Below are 18,372 nucleotides of genomic sequence, written 5' to 3'. Positions count from 1 at the left end.
GCCTGGCCAAAATGGCGAAAACTTGTCTCTACTAAAAATACAAAAATTAGCCGGGTGTGGTGGCAGGCACTTGTAATCCCAGTTACTCGGGAGGCTGAGGCAGGAGAATTGCTCGAACCCAGGAGGTGGAGGTTGCAGTGAGCTGAGATCGTGCCATTGCACTCCAGCCTGGATGACAAGAGCGAAACTCTGTCTCAAAAACAAAAACAAATCTATATGATGACTTAAACTCAAACGTACATAGCTCACTATTCACAATAGCTAAAAGGCAGAGACAACCTACATATCTATCAATGGATAAATAAATAAACAACATATTGTATACAGATACAATGGAATATTATTCACCCTTAAAATAAATGAAGTTCTGACACACACTACAATGTGAATGAATCTTGAAAAACACTGTGCTAAGTAAAATAGGCCAATCTCGAAAGAACAAATATTGTATGATTCCACTCATATGAAGCACCTAGAGTAATCAAGTTTATGAAGACAGAAAGTAGAATGGAGGTTGCCAGGGGCTAAGGGCTAGGGACTGGAAGGAATGGGGAATTGGTTTTTAATGGGTACAGAGTTTCAGTTTGGGAAGATGAAAACTTTCTGGAGGTGGATGTTGGTGATAAGTGCAAACAATGTGAATGTAATTGATGCCACTGAACTGTATACTTTAAAATGGCAAAAACGGTTAATTTTATGTTATGGATATTTTACCACAAAAAAATTAAAATGTATTTGCTATAAAAGTCTCCAAACAATACAAAAATATATGAAGTAAACTTATTTCACTTTTTCTATCTGAATCTTTTATTCATCTGACCTAATTTTGGTGTTAGGAATGAAATGACTCCAGCTTTTATCCTTCCTGGCCCCAGTATTATTATTTAAAAATCACTTTTTGCCCTCACTGATTTAAAATTTCTGCTAGACATGGTGGTACACGCCTCTAGTCCCAGCTACTCAGAGGCTGAGGCAGGAGGATGGCTTGAGCCCAAGAGTTCAAGGCTGCAGTGTACCATGATTGTGCCTGGGAATAACCACCGCACTCTAGCCTGGGCAACATAGTGAGACCCTGTTTCTAAAAAAACCTTAAAAAATTCTTCTTTTATCCTATACTAAATTATTATATATCTAATGGGTCCATTTCTAAACTTTCAATTCTGTTTTGTGCTACCAATGGCCAATTTCTTCCTGTATCTCACTTTATTTAAGGTATCAGATTTTATTTAAGGTATAACTTACATGCAGTAAAATGTGCAGAGCTTAAAAAAAACAGTTCAATGAGTTTTTGACAAATGCATGTATCCACATAGCACATATCACTATTAAGATATAGAACATTTCCATCATCCCAGAAATTTAAAACTTTCATGCATCAAAAGGGCACTAGTGCACATCATCCCTTGTACTCTAGTCAGTCTCCAACCACAGAGGCAATGATTGGTCTGATTTCTTTCACCAATGACTAGTTTTAAAATTTTACACAAATGAAATAATTAAGAATATACATTGTTGTGCCTGCTTTCTTTGATTTGGCACAATTTTTTTGCAGTTTATCTATTGAATGGTGTAAATGACATCTTTATGATTCTTTGAATAATTAGGACTCTGTGACATTTTTTGGAGCTTATTTTGCTTATTTTCCTCTACATTAAATTTCAGTTAATTAAATCAATACTGGTGGGTGCAGTGGCTCACGTCTGTAATCCTAGCACTTTGGGAGGCTAAGGCAGGTGGATCACCTGAGGTCAAAAGTTCAAGACCAGTCTGGCCAACATGGCGAAGCCCCGTCTTTACTAAAAATACAAAAATTAGCCAGGCATGGTGACAGGTGCCTGTAATCCCAGCTACTCAAGAGACTGAGGCAGGAGAATGGCGTGAACCTGGGGGCAGAGGTTGCAGTGAGCCAAGATCATGCCACTTCACTCCAGCCTGTGCAAAAGAGCGAAACTCCATTGCAAAAAAAAAAAAAAAAAAAAAAAAAAATCAATACTAAATGGTTAACGTGGTAGGTAATAATTTACTTTGTGGTTTACTATAATTTCTGTCTTTTTTTGCTCTTTCTAATTTTTGTTACCAGAATAGAAGTAGTGTTTTTCTTTATGATTCATTGATTTTTACTATATTTACAGAGTTGGCAACTATCTACTTTCAGAACACCTAGTTTCAGAACATTTCCATTATCTCAGAAAGAAACCTTGTACCCATTTATAGTCACTCTCTATTCCTATCCACAGCCTGAGGCAATCTTTCATCTACTTTCTGTCCCTTTAGAATAACCTTTTCTGGGTATCTCATATATGTGGAGTTATAAAATATGTGTTCCTTTGTGTCTGTTGTCTTTCACTGAGCATAATATTTTCGAAGTTCATACATGTTGTAACTCAGTTCCTTCTTATTGCCAAATAGTATTCCATTATATGGCTATACCACATTTTGTTTATTCAGTTTATGGGCATTTGGATTTTTCTATTTATGGCTATTGTGAATAATGAAGCTATGAACATTTGAGTATGAGTCTTTGTACAGATATATGTTTTTATTTCTCCTGGGTATATACTTCGGAGCAGAACTGTTGGGTGACATGGTAACTCTATGTTTAACATTTTAAGCCATGGCCAGCTGTTTCTCCAAAGTGGCTGCACCATTTTACATTCCCACTTGCAATGTATGAAAAGGTGTACTTTTAATCTCTCTGAAATGACAGTATAAATAGGACAAACCAAGGAATTTTAACCAAAAAGAAAGCATATTTTCCTCTGCTTGGGAGATGGAAAGAGAGGACATGATTTTCTTCTGTGCTGCTTTTTGAATCTCTTATTTCCTGTTCCACAGCCTCCCTGGAGCTAGAGCAGGCATGAATGTGTTCAGCAATCAATGGAGTTAAAACGAACACTAAGTTGCCAAGGCCTCCCTCATTATGATGAAATACCCCTCCCTGTGCTCACACACACATACAAGCTCAATTTTTAAAACCACTTGTTAATTCTCATTAATACAAAGAGTCAAACACTTATCTTCCACACCTTCTGTTTTTTAATAAAGCATATGTTTATTATTCACAGTTCAGACTGCTACAAAAATGCTTTAAATAAAAGAAGGAACAATGTCTTTTGCATTATTATATTCAAATATGAATTTAGAAAAGAGAGGACTGGAAGCATATTTAGTTTCTCTTTAACTGCCAATTTCATATAACTGACAACATGAATTATATGACACAAAATCTATTCATTATTCTATCCATTCAAGATCAAGCTGAGGTTTAAAGCAGACTAATGGCTGTCACATGAAGCTACTCTTTGTCAGTCTTCAGTGAACTCAAGCAAAAAACAAGGAAATTGGAAATGGACAACATAGTGAGTCAAAGAATATTCACATTGCAGGGAAGCAGCCCCTGAAGAAAAGAAGCTTCTTGTGTGGAATTTGGCAGTGCTACAAGTTATTCAAGGAAATGCATGTTAGTGTTAAAAAGTTATTCTGTTATTTCAAGGGCAGGGTAGTTTGGAAACTATGTCATATTCTATTGCCTGCTTAGGTGCAAAACTTCACACCACTACCACATTATATTGTCAAATACTCTGGACTTTAAAAACAGTATATATCCACTTTTCTTTTTAGTCTATGTTGTAGTATGAATTGAGTAAGAAAATAAGTAATATAAATAAAATTCTAGAAAAGAATTTCTCTCCTCAGAGAGCCCCAAATGAATAATTTTCTTTATCTATTCTGTTCAGGGGGGTCACATTTTCCTTAACCATTAACCTATAGAACCAAAGAGAACCTATGGAACAAGAGAGTGGATCCTACTCTCAGAGGGGAGGGAGAAAATCTTGATTTCATTCAGAGATGCTTGATTCATTCAGAGAAACGAAGTGATGATAAAAGCAGAATGAGACTTTTCAGTCAATTCCATGGAGAAAAGAGAAGACACACCCATCCCACGAGAGGGTGAAGGCCTAAATACAGAACTACAAAATACCCTGTCTGGGGATGGATTTCCACTTTTCTTAGCACCCAAAAAGATTAGGTGTAAGATTCTATGGGATTCCTTCCACTTGAAGTTCATAGTACAGTGCAATGGTCCAAAGATCACAGATTTTGGAAACAGATAGATGTACGTTAGTCTTTAGGGTCTGGCTGTCCCTTAGTAAGCATTCTCTAAATGGCGGTCATCTTAGTTTGCATTTCCTCAGAAACAGACCCTGAGACAAGACTTCAAATGCAAGTAGTTTACCTGGGGGGTAAAGAAAGCTGACAGGGAAGTGGGAACATGAGGTAGAAAAGGGAAGGCAGCTGACATAGATGTTTGATCAAGCCAGCTACAACTGTGGGCAACTGGAGCTGGACTCTGAAGAAACTCTAGGTGATAGTGGAAAACATATACATGAGAGTCATCCCATCTGAGAGATGAAAGGACTAAGCTGCTTATGTACCAACTCCAGTTGGTCATGGAGGGTTGCTCTTGGTGTCATTATTGTGGCAAAGGGCTTCAAGCAAAGAATTGCAGATGGTGACAGCTGGAAGTGCAGCCAATGCGCACAGAAATGAAGATGAGGAAATGTGGATGCGTCAGTTGCAGTGGTATAAGAAGAAAAAAGGAGAACATGCTCCTTTGGGGTGCAGTGACCTCATCTTCTGTTGTTTCCCAGTGCTGTCAGATTTTAGGCACTCAATAAATGATGTGTTGACTAAATATGACAACTAATGAGTGAAATGAGTTAGCCTTAAATCTTGGCTCCATCTTTTATGAAAAATCTCTTTCCTCATATATAAAAACCAATCTCATTCTAGAAAATAATAAATAAAAGAACCTAACATAGTACCTGACACACAGCAGAGACTGAGTACATATAAGTAATGTTCTGTAAATAATTTTATTTGTTTAAATATAAATAATGTATTTTTTTCTTTTTTATACTACGGAATCCTCCTCTGTTTATTTTGCCTTCTCTGTTGAAGAAGCAAGGTGGCAGTAGTACTTTGCAGTGCCTGAGTTCATAAATTTGCAGTACGTGTTGGCCCACTGGAGGGGGTCTACACCCACTGTCCTTCTTAAAGGTCAAATGTATTGACTTACATATGTAGGGAAAACTGTGATAGTAACGCTTTCAAGGGAGTGCCAAAAACGGATTTAATTGTAGACTTTGAGCCAAGAGCACCACCATGCAACTATGAATACAGTCCTAAAGAGTAACACTCATTCTCTTAACCTTCCTCCTGCTGTCTTATACTTAGATCAATGGCTGCCTTGTTTTTGCCCTGCTACTCACTAGCTGATACTCAAAAGTAAAAATATAAAAAACAAACAAAAGCAAAAGCAAGGCATGAGAAAAAAGAGTCTATTTTCTGCCTTCTCATTCTCAAAAGTTTGCTCATTCTCCTATTCTTTTAATTATCTGTCTCACCACCCAACATGTATATTTATTTCTGGAATGCAGCCAGATCCTGGGTCTGAATTCCAGAAGTTCATTTCCCAGTTTCTATGAGACAAGGTCTAAAAAATGTGAAACTCTCAGAGGACACATGCAAGATGATAAAAGCTTACATTGTACCCATACAACTTCTTTCATTAAAAATGTTAACTTTTCAAAGGAAAAGAGAAAGGCAATTGATTCCAGAGTCCAATTTTTCTTCTTACCTTCTAGCAAATATGTGGCTTGGGATACACTTTAATATACAAAGTACTAGGCACGTTGACTAACCTGAAGAATGTTTATTTCTACTTAAATTGCCTGGGTTTTACCTTCAAATTCATGTCACAATGATTTTTAAATTGTGAGATCTTTAGAATGCTAGGATCTGTCTGTACCAGGTTTCCAGGAACGAAGAATGAGTGAGAGATGAGGCCAATTGAGCCAAGACCCTAGCAGGTAGCAGTGGCTTTGAGGGTAACAACTGTGCGTGGAGTTCCCAGGATCATGTCAAGAGAGTGTACTATTAGGAAAGCCAGAAAGTAGACCTTGCAGGGAAAGTGAATGCTAGTGACCATCATGAAACCAGAGCAGACAGATTGAGCATGGACACAGCCAACTCAGCAGTAGATGAAGCTGGACAAGCAGAGCAGATGCACTACACTGTGAGCTAAGCAAGGGCTAGAAAGGGACAATCAAAATGAGATAAACTTTGGTGTAACGAGCACTCCTTCATAAAAGACCATCAGTTGTGTTGACCAGCTCAGAACAGGGGCTCATCAGCATGTCAGGAGGCATGAACCTAATGTGCCCCAGCAGATCATTGTTCTCTCAGTTTGCAACTCATGTCTGATTTCCTCTTTTAACTGGTTTCAGTCCGTGTCAGCTTTAAACCATCTAATGTTTGTCAAATGTTTCTCCTTGAGTACCAGGCCTTGGGGGTTGAGGTTTTGTCATGGCCTATGCATGCGATGGGATATACCCTGCCCAAACAATCAGAGTGGTCAGAGCCTGGGAGAAGTAAAAAGCAGCAGGAAGCAGCCCCTGGGAAGATGCGGAGAGTCCCGTTAAACTCCCAGTGTTAACAGAAGTAGATGTACCCCCTATTTCACCAAGCAGGGCACCTTAAGGATGCCACCAAGTTGCCTGACGATTGCACACAGTTCATGCATTCCACTTTTTTTTTAACCAGTTTATCAAGATACGGGGCAACAGAGATGGAAGGGTTCATTGGCATCACAAAGTGACAATACGTTTTTACTTTAAAAGACATTTTTCAGGCTGAAAGTTAAAAGGTCTTAGATGTGTACCTTACTAGTTTTGTGACCTTCAGCAAGCTTCCAGTCTCTCCATCTATAAAATGGAAATAGTAGTATGACTTCCCAGAATTTTGTACTGCTTACGTTAGCTAGCATGCCTATTACAGAGCAGGACCTCAGTCAAGCTACTCACAGTACGGTGATAAAAGCAACCCAGCAAGTCTTGTCAATTGAGAGTGAAAAATAACCCAAGAGATCAAGAGTCATGGGGTGGAGGAGGAAAATTCTCCCAAGAGCAAAGAGAGTATTTGCTGTTTCTTTGCACATCATTCCATAAGTTACAATGATGTAGACAGTTGTCTTTTGGTTGACAATTGTCTTTTGGAAAGCCCTGTCCTGTTGTAGACCCAGGAAGTGCCTTAGAAACGTACATGAGAGGGAGGACGAAGGTGGCTTTAAGAGCCAGTACTAAAAACCTCCCAGGGTATAAGTACCTGCCATGGGTCTGTCCACTTCACCATGAATAGAGAAAGTCTCTTGGTGCAATCTACCCTCACACTCTGCATTAAGATCCAGTCCAAGGTCCTTTCCACAGCCTGCAAGGCCTTTTGTGATCTGATCTCGGCCTACCTTTCCATTTCTCATATTACTCTCTTGCTACCTGTACTCCAATAACACTGACTTTCTTTTTGTTTCTAGAACTTTCTAAGATTCTCCTGCCTCAGCCCAACTTAAAACCTCCTTGTGTGTCTGGCTTCTTATTTCTTATTAGGTCTTGGCTCAAATGTCATCTCCTCAGAAAACCCTTCTCTAATCACCATGTTGCATACCTCTACCTCATAGACACTATCACTCTGGAACATATCGTATTGGGTTTTTTTTTTCTTAATAATACTTACCACACCCTGAAATTATCATATACAAACATATTTATTGCCAGTCCCCTTCTGTTGGAATATAAACTCTGTGATGGCAGGGAATGAGCTGTTCAGTGTTTCAGTGTGAGGTAGCAGCTGCTGGTCATGATACAGAAAATCAGCCAAGTATCATCTTTGCCATATGAGTTGCCTACTTATGCTGGATACCTGCAAAGCACTATTGCATAGCTTATACTATGTTGGATACTTACAACAACTTCATTAGGTAAGAATGTTCCTTTTTTTTTTTTTTTTTTTTTTTTTTTGAGTCAGTGTCTGGCTCTGTCACCTGGCTACAGTGCAGTAGCACAATCTTGGCTCACTGTAACCTCTGCCTCCTGGGCTCAAGCGATCCTCCCGCCTCAGCCCCCTGAGTAGCTGGGACCACAGGCACACACCACCATGCCTGGCAAAGTTTTGAATTTTTTGAAGAGACGGGGTTTTGCCATGTGGCCCAAGCTGGTCTTAAACTCCTGGACTCAAATGATCCACCTGATGCATCCTCCCAAAGTGCTAGGATTACAGGTGTGAGCCACCATGCCTGCTGCCTTTGAAAGATGAGGAAACTGGCTAGGTATGGTGGCTCAAGCCTGTAGTCCCCGTATTTTGGGAGGCCGAGGCGGGCGGATCACGAAGTCAGGAGTTCAAGACCAGTCTGACCAATATGGTGAAAACCCATCTCTACTAAAAATACAAAAATTAGCCAGGCATGGTGGCCCATGCCTGTAGTCCCAGCTACTTGGGAGGCTGAGGCAGGAGAATCACTTGAATCCGGGAGGCAGAGGTTGCAGTGTGCCAAGATCATCACGCCACTGCACTCCAGCCTGGCGACAGAGCAAGACTCCGTCTCAAAAAAAAAAAAAAAAAAAAAAGAAAGATGAGGAAACTGGAAACTGAGGTTCAGGAAGGTTATTACTTGCCATGGTCACATAGCCAGTAAAAGCTACAGTAGAAATAAAACTTGTTTGTTTCCACTCTGAGCCCTGTATTGTCTGGGATGTATGCTTTTTTCTATGCTGGAAAACCTCACCTAAAATGAAAAAATATATATATACACACACACACACACACACACACACAGACACACATTCATATATACATATATGTGACATATATATTACACAGAAATTACAAATATAAATTAATATACATGTACCAAAGAGCATTCAAAAATAAAGGTTTAGGCCAGGCACGGTGGATCACTCCTGAAATCTCAGCACTTAGGGAGGTTGAGGGGGGCAGATCACTTTAGCTCAGGAGTTTGAGACCAGCCTGGGCAACATAGCAAAACCCCACCTCTACAAAAATTAGTTGGGTGCGGTGGTGTGCACCTTTAATCCCAGCTACTCAGGAGGCTGAGGTGAGAAGATTACCTGAGCCCAGGGAGGTCAAGGTTGCCATGAGTTGTGATCACACCACTGCACTCCAGCCTAGGTGACGGAATGAAGCCTCGTCGATAAAACAAAAAAGAAAAATTAAATAATCTCAAAAATCTCCAAGAAAAAAATACAGCTCAAAATGGAGAAGAAGAAAACAAATAGATATTGAGGAATGAAAAAATGTAGTTGACATAAGAGCAAATTCAGGCTCAGATACCCAGGACAGAGTGTTCTGCACATCGGTCTGCCAAGTCAGGAAAGCTTCCTCTGAAGGCAGAAGAGAATCACTTCCATTCTACAAATCCAGATCCACAGTGTACCAATGTAGCCTTTGTGGAGAAAGTCATTAGAAGAGGGGGAGAAACAGTGCTTAGATTTAGTAGAGAATCTTCGCCTCATTTTGTTTCATTGAGGAGTGCCTGGGATGTCAAGAGCACAAGAGATGGATGGACTCCTGGGATGAACCAAGTAGGAGAACAAGGACTCTGCACCACAGCCCTTTGGATAAGATGTTCACTGTTTGGAACTACATCAAAGGGAGAGATGTGGAAGAGTCTGTCTATGGACTAGTTAAGATCCAGCATGTCCTTTGAGGTTTTGTTTTTTCAAAAATTGATAGAAAGTCTCTCATTATACCTCTCCAATCATACTGTGGGCTCACTAAAATGAGATGAATCTTTCCTAAATTAAATTGTGCCCCCTGCGTAGGAGGCAAAGCCTTGGGAATCTATTAGCTGTGAGAGAAAGCAGAGTTCTTACCGATGCTGACACCCATTTGGTACAGCATGTCAGCATGCTACTTGAATAAAAGTTATTTCCAACAACATTCATAGGAAATATCAAAATTAATTTGTCTAAAAACGTGTAAGACTAACTAAAATTTAGTTAATTCTTAAAGGTTTAAAAATTAAAGAAAAACATGAGTTTTCCTTTTTTCCCAATCTAATTCAATTCAACAGACATCACATTACATATGTGCATATGAAAGACATGGTCAGACTCAGCCCAACTTAACCTGCTTGCCTTATGTTTTTAAACAGGTTTTTCTAGTAACCTGTGTGCACACTGGCCTAGATAGCGTCTAACAAAGATTTGTAAGAATATCCTCTCTAATACTTATCTTCCTCTTTATTCATCCACATTTTCATTTTCATAATTGTTATGCATAGTTTAAGCCCCATGAATAATGAAAAGGAGGAAGGAAAGAAGGGTAGGGGAGAGAGAGAGAGAAAAGGAATCAATGAAGGGTTAACTTTAGCTTCTGAAAGGTAACAGTCTAACAGGGGAGCTAGGATTCCTAGAAAAGTATAAAGGGCGGGGCTGGGCGCGGTGGCTCACGCCTGTAATCCCAACACTTTGGGAGGCTGAGGCAGGTGGATCACAAGGTCGGGACCATCCTGGCTAACTTTGTGAAACCCTGTCTCTACTAAAAATACAAAAAATTAGCTGGGTGTGGTGGCGGACGCCTGTAGTCCCAGCTATTCGGGAGGCTGAGGCAGGAGAATGCCGTGAACCTGGGAGGCGGAGCTTGCAGTGAGCCGAGATCGCACCACTACACTCCAGCCTGGGCAGCAGAGCAAGATTCCATCTCAAAAAACAACAACAAAAAAGTATAAAGGGCACAATCAGAGAAAGTAATTACTTCCTTACTACTTGGGGCTTTACATACACACAGATTCATACTCTCAATTTGCTAAGACTGAAACCATCTTGGCAAATAAGTAAACTTTTTTGCATCTCAGTTTTCTCTCTGTGTATGAAGAAAGTTATTACATGATTGCTAGTATTTCCTATAGCTGTACAATCCTATTAATCATTTAACATTTATTGAGCATTTGCTATGTGAAAATGAGAAAGATTTTGCTAAGAGAAGGATATACAGCATGAGTAAAACCCATCTGGCCTTAACGAGTACAATTTATTGGCAGGATGCCAAATGCAAACAACTACCTTTGTAGGACCTTTATATACCTATATAATAAAAAGCCACTGGGGAGCCAGATGGGGAGGCTCACACCTGTAATCTTGGAATTTTGGGAGGCCAAGGTGGGCAGATCACCTGAGGTTGGGAGTTCGAGACCAGCCTGACCAACATGGAGAAATGCCGTCTCTACTAAAAATACAAAATTAACGGGGTGTGGTGGCGCATGCCTGTAATCCCAGCTACTCGGGAGGCTGAGGCAGGAGAATCGCGTGAACCCAGGAGGTGGAGGTTGTAATGAGCCAAGATCATGCCATTGCTCTCCAGCCCAGGCAACAAGAGCGAAACTCCATCTCAAAATAAATAAATCAATAAATAAAATTAAAATAAAAAATAAAGCCACTGGGGAGATAAGAAGAAAGAAGAATGAATGCAAAGGCAGGACAAAGATAGATTGAGCAATGAGGGAAGAAAGAAACAAACTAGCTGAAGAGGAGCAGAGAGATGAGGCTACCCTAGCAGGAAGGGCAAAGGATGTTAAAGGAAAAAGCAAGAAAGGGAAAATGTCAGAGAGGATTGTCTGTTTTAAAAGGTCAGAATAACAAGTTGATCTAATGTGGTAGTTGGAAGGAGATGGAAAAGATGACTTTGGGTCATCAACCAGAGCCAGGTCTTGGGGAACTGCCTAAAAATCCATTTCAAATTGAACTCATGAGTGTGGCTGAAGAGTTGGTAAAATAAGCCTTAAGCACCTCCCCCTCACCTCCATAGATAAAGAATGGAAAGTTGTTGATGAAATAGAGTCAGTGAGTCAAGCCTTGGTGGACAAAGAGGCTAAGATTTGGATTGATAGGAAAAGGGTGGTGATATTGCAGGTGGAGGAAGCAGTTTTGGAGAAGGAGGGGTGACAGTGTGGAAGATGGAACCAACAAGATTTATAATGAGATGGCACAGAGATAGTCTAGCTAGAGCACAGATACCTTCCAGGGGAGTAGAAATCAGAAATATAAGCACTGATGGAGGAGTGCTTCTACCAGCACGTTACTGAGTGTTGATGATGTAAGAGACAAAAGAGACCAGGGCAGTGGCTTATCTTTAAATTCTGAAGTCCACGTTTGAAAAGCACAAAGAAATGCCTCTACAGGTGGAGACACCATGAACATACTTGCCAAGAACAGCAGGTGTCCCCTTATTTTATGGGTCTTGAACTACTTAAAGGGGATGACTGAGCAGTAGTCAGACCTATTTTATGGAACTTTATTAGATTATGTATTTTTTTAAAAAAATTTCCCTGAATAGATTTAAAAACTTATATAATGAAATATCAATCCCATATTTCACTCAGATAATAATTCTAGAATCTAGAGAGAGTCAAATGTTCAGTAGGCAATGGAGACTGAATGGCATAGGGTGTGAAGCGCATGGACTCTGGAACCAGAATGCATGAGTTCAAATCCTGACTTTATCACTTAGTAGCTATGAGAGCTTCGGCAAGTTACTCAAATTAATTCTGGGTCCGTGTCCCACATATAACATTGGGATAAGAGTGTTACCCTCTCCGTGAAGTTGTGGAAATTAAATGGGTGAACATATGTAGATCTCTTGGAATAGAGCCTGGAACATCATAAGCACTAAGTAAGTACCGGCAGTTGCTGCTGTTGTTGTTTATTGTTGTTACCTGGCTTATGAGCCCTGGGAGCAGGTGCATCCACTCTGCAGGTGGAACTGCTTTTCTGAGCCACAATACAGAGTGAGTCATAATAAAATCATGCCACCAACTTCCTGGACTCTTGAATTACCTGAGCATCCACTTACAATGACAATTTTTTAAAAGGTACTCTTTCTTTTTGAAGTTCACAGATTACAGAGGCTCTTTCCACAACCCCACCTTTCCTTTCCAAGGATACTAAATCCCAAAGAAAGCAATTCAAAAATGATTTATTCTATTGTTACCCTTCGTAGATCCTTTATGCTCATTCATTATCCTGCTTCATTTATATCTAAAGAAAAATGATATTTCATTTATTATTTGTCATTCATAACCTGGCAGTTTATAGCTGCTTTGTATAATGTGTATGTGCCTTTCATAAGTGTGACTCAATGTGTACTATCCCTTCCCTTCCCCTACAATGGAGGGTCACTCTAACTTGGGAGAATAGCAGACATCTGGTTAGCAGTGTATAAGCTAATGTGCATTTTCTTTCATTGTCTTAGAAAGAAGATGTAGTATACGCATGATCAGCCACCACTTTAGTCTCATCCCTGGTACTGCCTTAATGACACAGACTTCTACCAATGCTCAAATGTCTGGTGTTAGGGAAAATAATGCCCTGTCTCCCCTAAGACGTCTGCATTCTAATCCCTGAAACCTGTGAATATGTTAGGTTATTTAGCAAAGGTGAATTAAGGTTGCAAATACAATTAAGGCTATTAACCAGCTGATTTTAAAATAGGGAGATTATCGAGGATTATCCTGGTAGGTCCAAGGTAATCACAAGAGGCTTTAAAAGTGAAAGAGAGAGGTAGAGTCACAGGTCAGTTGCAGGGTGAGAAGGACTCAACCTGCTGTTGCAGACTTTGAAGACAGAGGAAGGGGACCATGAGCCAGGGAATGTGGGCAGCCTCTAGAAGTTAGGGCAAGAAAACACATTTTCCCCTAGAGCCTCCAGCAAGGGACACAGCCCTGCTGACACATTGACTTTAGCTCAGTGAGACCTGTGTGAAGTGTGTCACCTACAGAACTGTATGTTGTGTTGTTTTTAAGCCATAAGTTTGTAGTAATTTGTTACAGCAGCAACAGGAAACGAATACATGCCCCAAGTGGAGGTCTGCCTGGCATCCTCATCGGTTCTGTTTTGTCTTTTGCTTATTAATTCAGTAAAAGTTATTGAGTGCCTACTCTGTGCCAGGCACTGTGCTAGATCCTGAAAATGCAAAATGAGTAAGACACAGCCATGCCCTTTCATTTACTCAACAAATATTTGTGTACCTAGGCTCTGATTTAGATGCAATAGAGATGAGAAAAAAAAAAAAAAAAAAAAGTCCCTGCCCTAAAAAGGGTCACAGACTTCTGAGAAGGCAATCAACAGAAATAAAATTTTATGATTCAATGTGATACATGCATAATATAGAAGTGTAGAAGGGAGACCATGGAACTCAACTTGGGTGACATCAGGAAAACCTCAGAGAGAAGAAGAAATGGAGCTTTAATGAGTTTGCCACACAGACAACATGGGGGAAGATGTTCAAGAGCTTCGGAACAATGCAACTCTTGGAATGCAACAAGTGCAAATGAGGAACATTTAAACAGAGTTGAAAATGTTTTACCTCATTTTAGTTACCTTTAATGGAAATAGAAATAGTCACATGTGACTGTGGGCTACCATAGTGGACAGAGCACATTGGACCAGATTGGATCCTTGAAAGAAAGGAGATTGCCTTCTCTTTTCCCTCTTCCCTGCTTCTTAGTGACTGGAAAGCAGATGTGGTGGCAAGTCACTTGGATGATGCAGATGAGATATCACTCCAGGATGGAAGTAAGAAAATAGAATAAACTTGGCTCCCTGACACCATAGAGTCATCTTTTGGTTTGGCTTATGCTCAGATTGTTACGTTAGAGATATAAATTACTATATTTTTGTTATTTTGAATCTCTTTACAGCAGCCAGACCCATCTCCTACTACACATGTCTGCTAGAATAATGAAAAGCAATAATCATAATCTTTGCTAAGATTTTTTTTGAGCTCCTTCTACGTACCAGGCACTAAGCTAAATGCATGGTTGTATTTAAACACAACCCATTAAAGTAGATAGTAGGATAGTTCCATTCTGCAGGTAAAATGGAGGCTTAGAGAAGCTGGCTCATTCATGGCAGGATTAGACCTTTCTGACAGCAAACTGTCAAATACTGTAGTGTATAGATACAGAATATTTCATCATTAAGGGCCAAATTGTGTACAACTAGACTTTTTAAATGCCGAGACAATATTTATGTTCATTGCAGAATTCTCAGTTGTTATGCAGCAACCATGCCCTCTTTCTTACTGCAAAAAGAACCTCAAATCATTCAAACAGTGGCCAACGATTCCTTGACTTCAGGAAGAGTAAGTCCTTATTGCAGAACCTGTGAAAGAAATCCTAATCAGTCTGTATTAATCACTGGCATTTTTTGCCAGTGATTGGCCTAAAGATAGGCATAGGGTACAGTTCTGGTTAATGAAATGTAAGCAAAGGTCTAATGAGAAACAAAAAGCCAAAAACCTGTCTGGAATGAAGAGGCAATGCTGGAGTCGTGGGATCCATCACGCAACCATGAAGACAAAGCCAACATCATAAGAATGGCAGAGTGGAGAGGTAAGTGGGGTACCTGATCACATTATTGAGCTGCTGCTCTCCTTGCCTGTAAAATCTACCTCCAAACTTCTTGTAATATGTGAAAAACAAACCCCAATTTACTGAGAGCCTCTATAAACTTGGTTTTGAATTTTTTCACAGGGGGAGGACTTCCTAACTGACACACACGTATGCACATCCTTTTGTTTTACTTAAGAAAGTTAAGGAAAAGTCATACCACTTACAATGGTGTCCTGTGCACTCGTGGCTTACCTCTGTGAAACTCAGTTCTCCCTGGCTCATCCACAGTAAGAATTACTTCAGTAATTTGAAAAATAACCTTTTGGAATTATTTCTGGGGATATGAAAAATAACCTGAACCGATAACAGAGCTCAAATGCAATCCATATTACCTTCTTCTCACCCTCAAACTAGAAATTTTTTCTCCCTTAATTACAAATGTTTCTTGATGAATGCACATGTGTGAAAAGCCATTATAATCTATTGTATCAGACTATTAAATATTCTAAAAATGTAAAAGCAGTATTATAACAAGTAATGTTAATCTGTAGTTTAAGAGAAAAATAAAAATATTAACCCTAGTACATAAAAATTTCATTGGCATGACTACCCACACCAAAAGATAAATGAAGAATTCAGATATGCTGCAAGATGACTAAGGTTTAAAAAGGGATTCAAATATACAGATAAATAAGAGAGGTAGAAATGTTTTGATCTTGAGTTATACTGAAAGCTGATTTAATTCTCCTTTCTGAGTGTGGGGAAAAAAAGCAACACATGGTATTTACGCAATCTATTATCCAGAATTATAAGCAAATTTAAAATATTTTTAGATGCTGTTTTCAGTTAAAGAAAGAAAAAGCAGATATTTTTGTATGCACAAATATATACCATACCACCATCTTAACCATGTTATTAATCTTTAATCTGATTTATAACTGAAAAGCTCATGTGGTAACTGATTGTATGCGATTTCATTCACAAAAGAGAAGATTATCCATCAAACAGGCACATTTTTCTTGGGATTTTACAGAATAAATGAGCTAGACACATTTTTCTTTCAAATACCAGGCTATCTAAAATATTTCCAGATAATCAGAAAGGCATGAAACAGCAAATTAAGTTATATTAAGGCAGTTATCATTATTTTGCATTTTTGACAAATCTAACAAGTTGAAAAAAACAATTTGAATAAAAGCAATATTGGAAAAAGAAACATACCTTAGAGATGATTAATGGTTCTCCGTGCTCCAGGCCACCTTTCAGAGTAAAACCCCAGGGAGCTCCTCCCTCCAGGAATGCCTCCAGATAAATGTACCTTCCCCTGGGGGTCGTGTTAGAGTTTAATGTGGCACTAGGCTTGTGGAAGTTTTCAGTGGTCCTCATCATGCCAACACATGATCCCTCAAGTTAAATTTAAAATGCCTGAAGCAAATTCAGGCAAGCAGTGCTTCTACAGCACAAATTATCCCATCCTTCAGGATACACAATGGCCAAAAGAGAGGTTTGGAGAAGCAAATTCTTCCATACATAAAATGTTCTTCCAAGCTGAACTCCAAGATGCTGAACCAGAAGGAATTTTCACTTCAATATTTCTGAATGTAAATCCTCCTTCAGGAATTCTGGGTTTTCACTGAAGCCCCCAAGTGGTATACATCTCTACTCCGTTCGTAAAAACTTCCTTCAGTGGCACTGTGAAGATTGCTTTTTTTGAGCTTTTATTTCACACATACACACACTAAAACCATTTCTGCCTATTTTACAGAGAAAATTAAAAGCATCTTACAATATAGTAAGAAAATAACAAATACTCAAAGGAATACCTCATTTTTGATTGATTATCAACCCTTTCTTCCTCTCGGAGTGAAATTTACCATTACAATAGCCTCCTCCCTCCCCAGAAGTAGCTTAAAAAGAAAGAAAGCACTTACTATGCTTCGGATCACTTCAGAATTTTCTAACTTGTCCCAAAGAGACAGAGAAGCTGTGCTAAAACTTTTTACTTCTTTTTTTCAACAATAAGTTCATAGTTTGTTTCTTAGGAGAGGAAAAAAAAACCTTTTGCAGGATGTAGAGAAAATGAAAAAGCACGGTAAATTAGTCCTTAATGGAAAAAATATGAAGGTGGCAGCTCAGTTCTTTTCCTTGGTATTTTCAGTGACGATCAGCCACCGCTGTTGCCGCCACAGCCACTTGCCTCCTCTGAGAGAAAGAGTAAGGAAGTTAGAGGAACATGGATTAAGGCAAAGTGAGGCACTGCAACCTTTCTGCACACTAAGCACTGCCATGCAGAATTCAGCTCACCACAAAGACCTGACAATCCAAACGGTCTTACAGTTGATAACACGTAGAAAGTTAAAAATACTATACAGATGGCTAATTACCAAGGGATAGAAAATAGTTCCTAGAATAGCCCTGCCTCGTACCAATTAAAGGAGAATTTCAGGGAGTGAGACACAGGAATTTGTGTGTTTAAAAACCCTCCAGGCAATTCTGCTGCAGCCAAGTTTGAGAAGCAATGCCTAAGTGATTTGGGTAAACATTTAAGTACATGTCAAGGTGGTGGCACAAGGGCTTTATTTTTTCATTAGAAGAAAATGCTACCAAGTGTAATACACGAAGTGGGACTTTCCAATCAAATTTCTGCTTGTTTGACTCAATAAAAACAGGACGCAGGTTTTCTTTTTTCTAGGTTTTCATTGTTATCTACTCCAAGATTGTTATCCACTCTTTAAATGAAAAGAAATCTACAATGCCTTGTGGGTAAGTACTAGGTACTCGGGAAGGAATGTTGTTCTGATTTCATGTTATCAATGTAATTTTGTAATAATGTTATATAAAATTTAACATTCATATTTTGTATCAAAAATTTGAACAGTAGATAACCATATCTAACCCAGAAGCCTCAGCTATTTAGTTATTGGAGCAGATTAGAATTACTTCCAGGGAATATATGTACTAAAACTTTTTTCTGTTTAAAAGTATGGGATAATGAGAATTCAGTTGAAAACTGAAGTTAAAAACTACTGTGGGGCTTGATAACAATTATTTTGGTGTTTGTACTTACAATTAATGAAAGGCTGATACAGAAAAGCAGGTATATGATATTAAATTACATGATATTTAAT

At 39.1% G+C, this 18,372-nt stretch overlaps 1 protein-coding gene across 1 annotated transcript in view; it reads right to left on the bottom strand.

The window, feature by feature from the left end:
• Nucleotides 1–17,461, bottom strand: part of SHROOM3 (shroom family member 3) — a 345,976-nt gene extending 328,515 nt beyond the window's left edge. The window contains exon 1 of the mRNA XM_073017420.1: nucleotides 16,466–17,461. Coding sequence (XP_072873521.1) covers nucleotides 16,466–16,633 — 168 coding nt within the window. The 5' untranslated portion in view covers nucleotides 16,634–17,461. The remainder of the gene's footprint in view (nucleotides 1–16,465) is intronic.
• Nucleotides 17,462–18,372: the final 911 nt, after the last annotated feature.

This window comes from Chlorocebus sabaeus, chromosome 7 (genome assembly GCF_047675955.1).
Source record: "Chlorocebus sabaeus isolate Y175 chromosome 7, mChlSab1.0.hap1, whole genome shotgun sequence".
NCBI classification, from domain to species: Eukaryota; Metazoa; Chordata; class Mammalia; order Primates; family Cercopithecidae; genus Chlorocebus; species Chlorocebus sabaeus.
The sequence above is the reverse complement of the archived record's forward strand: the minus strand, read 5'-3'. Positions and strand labels throughout refer to the sequence as shown.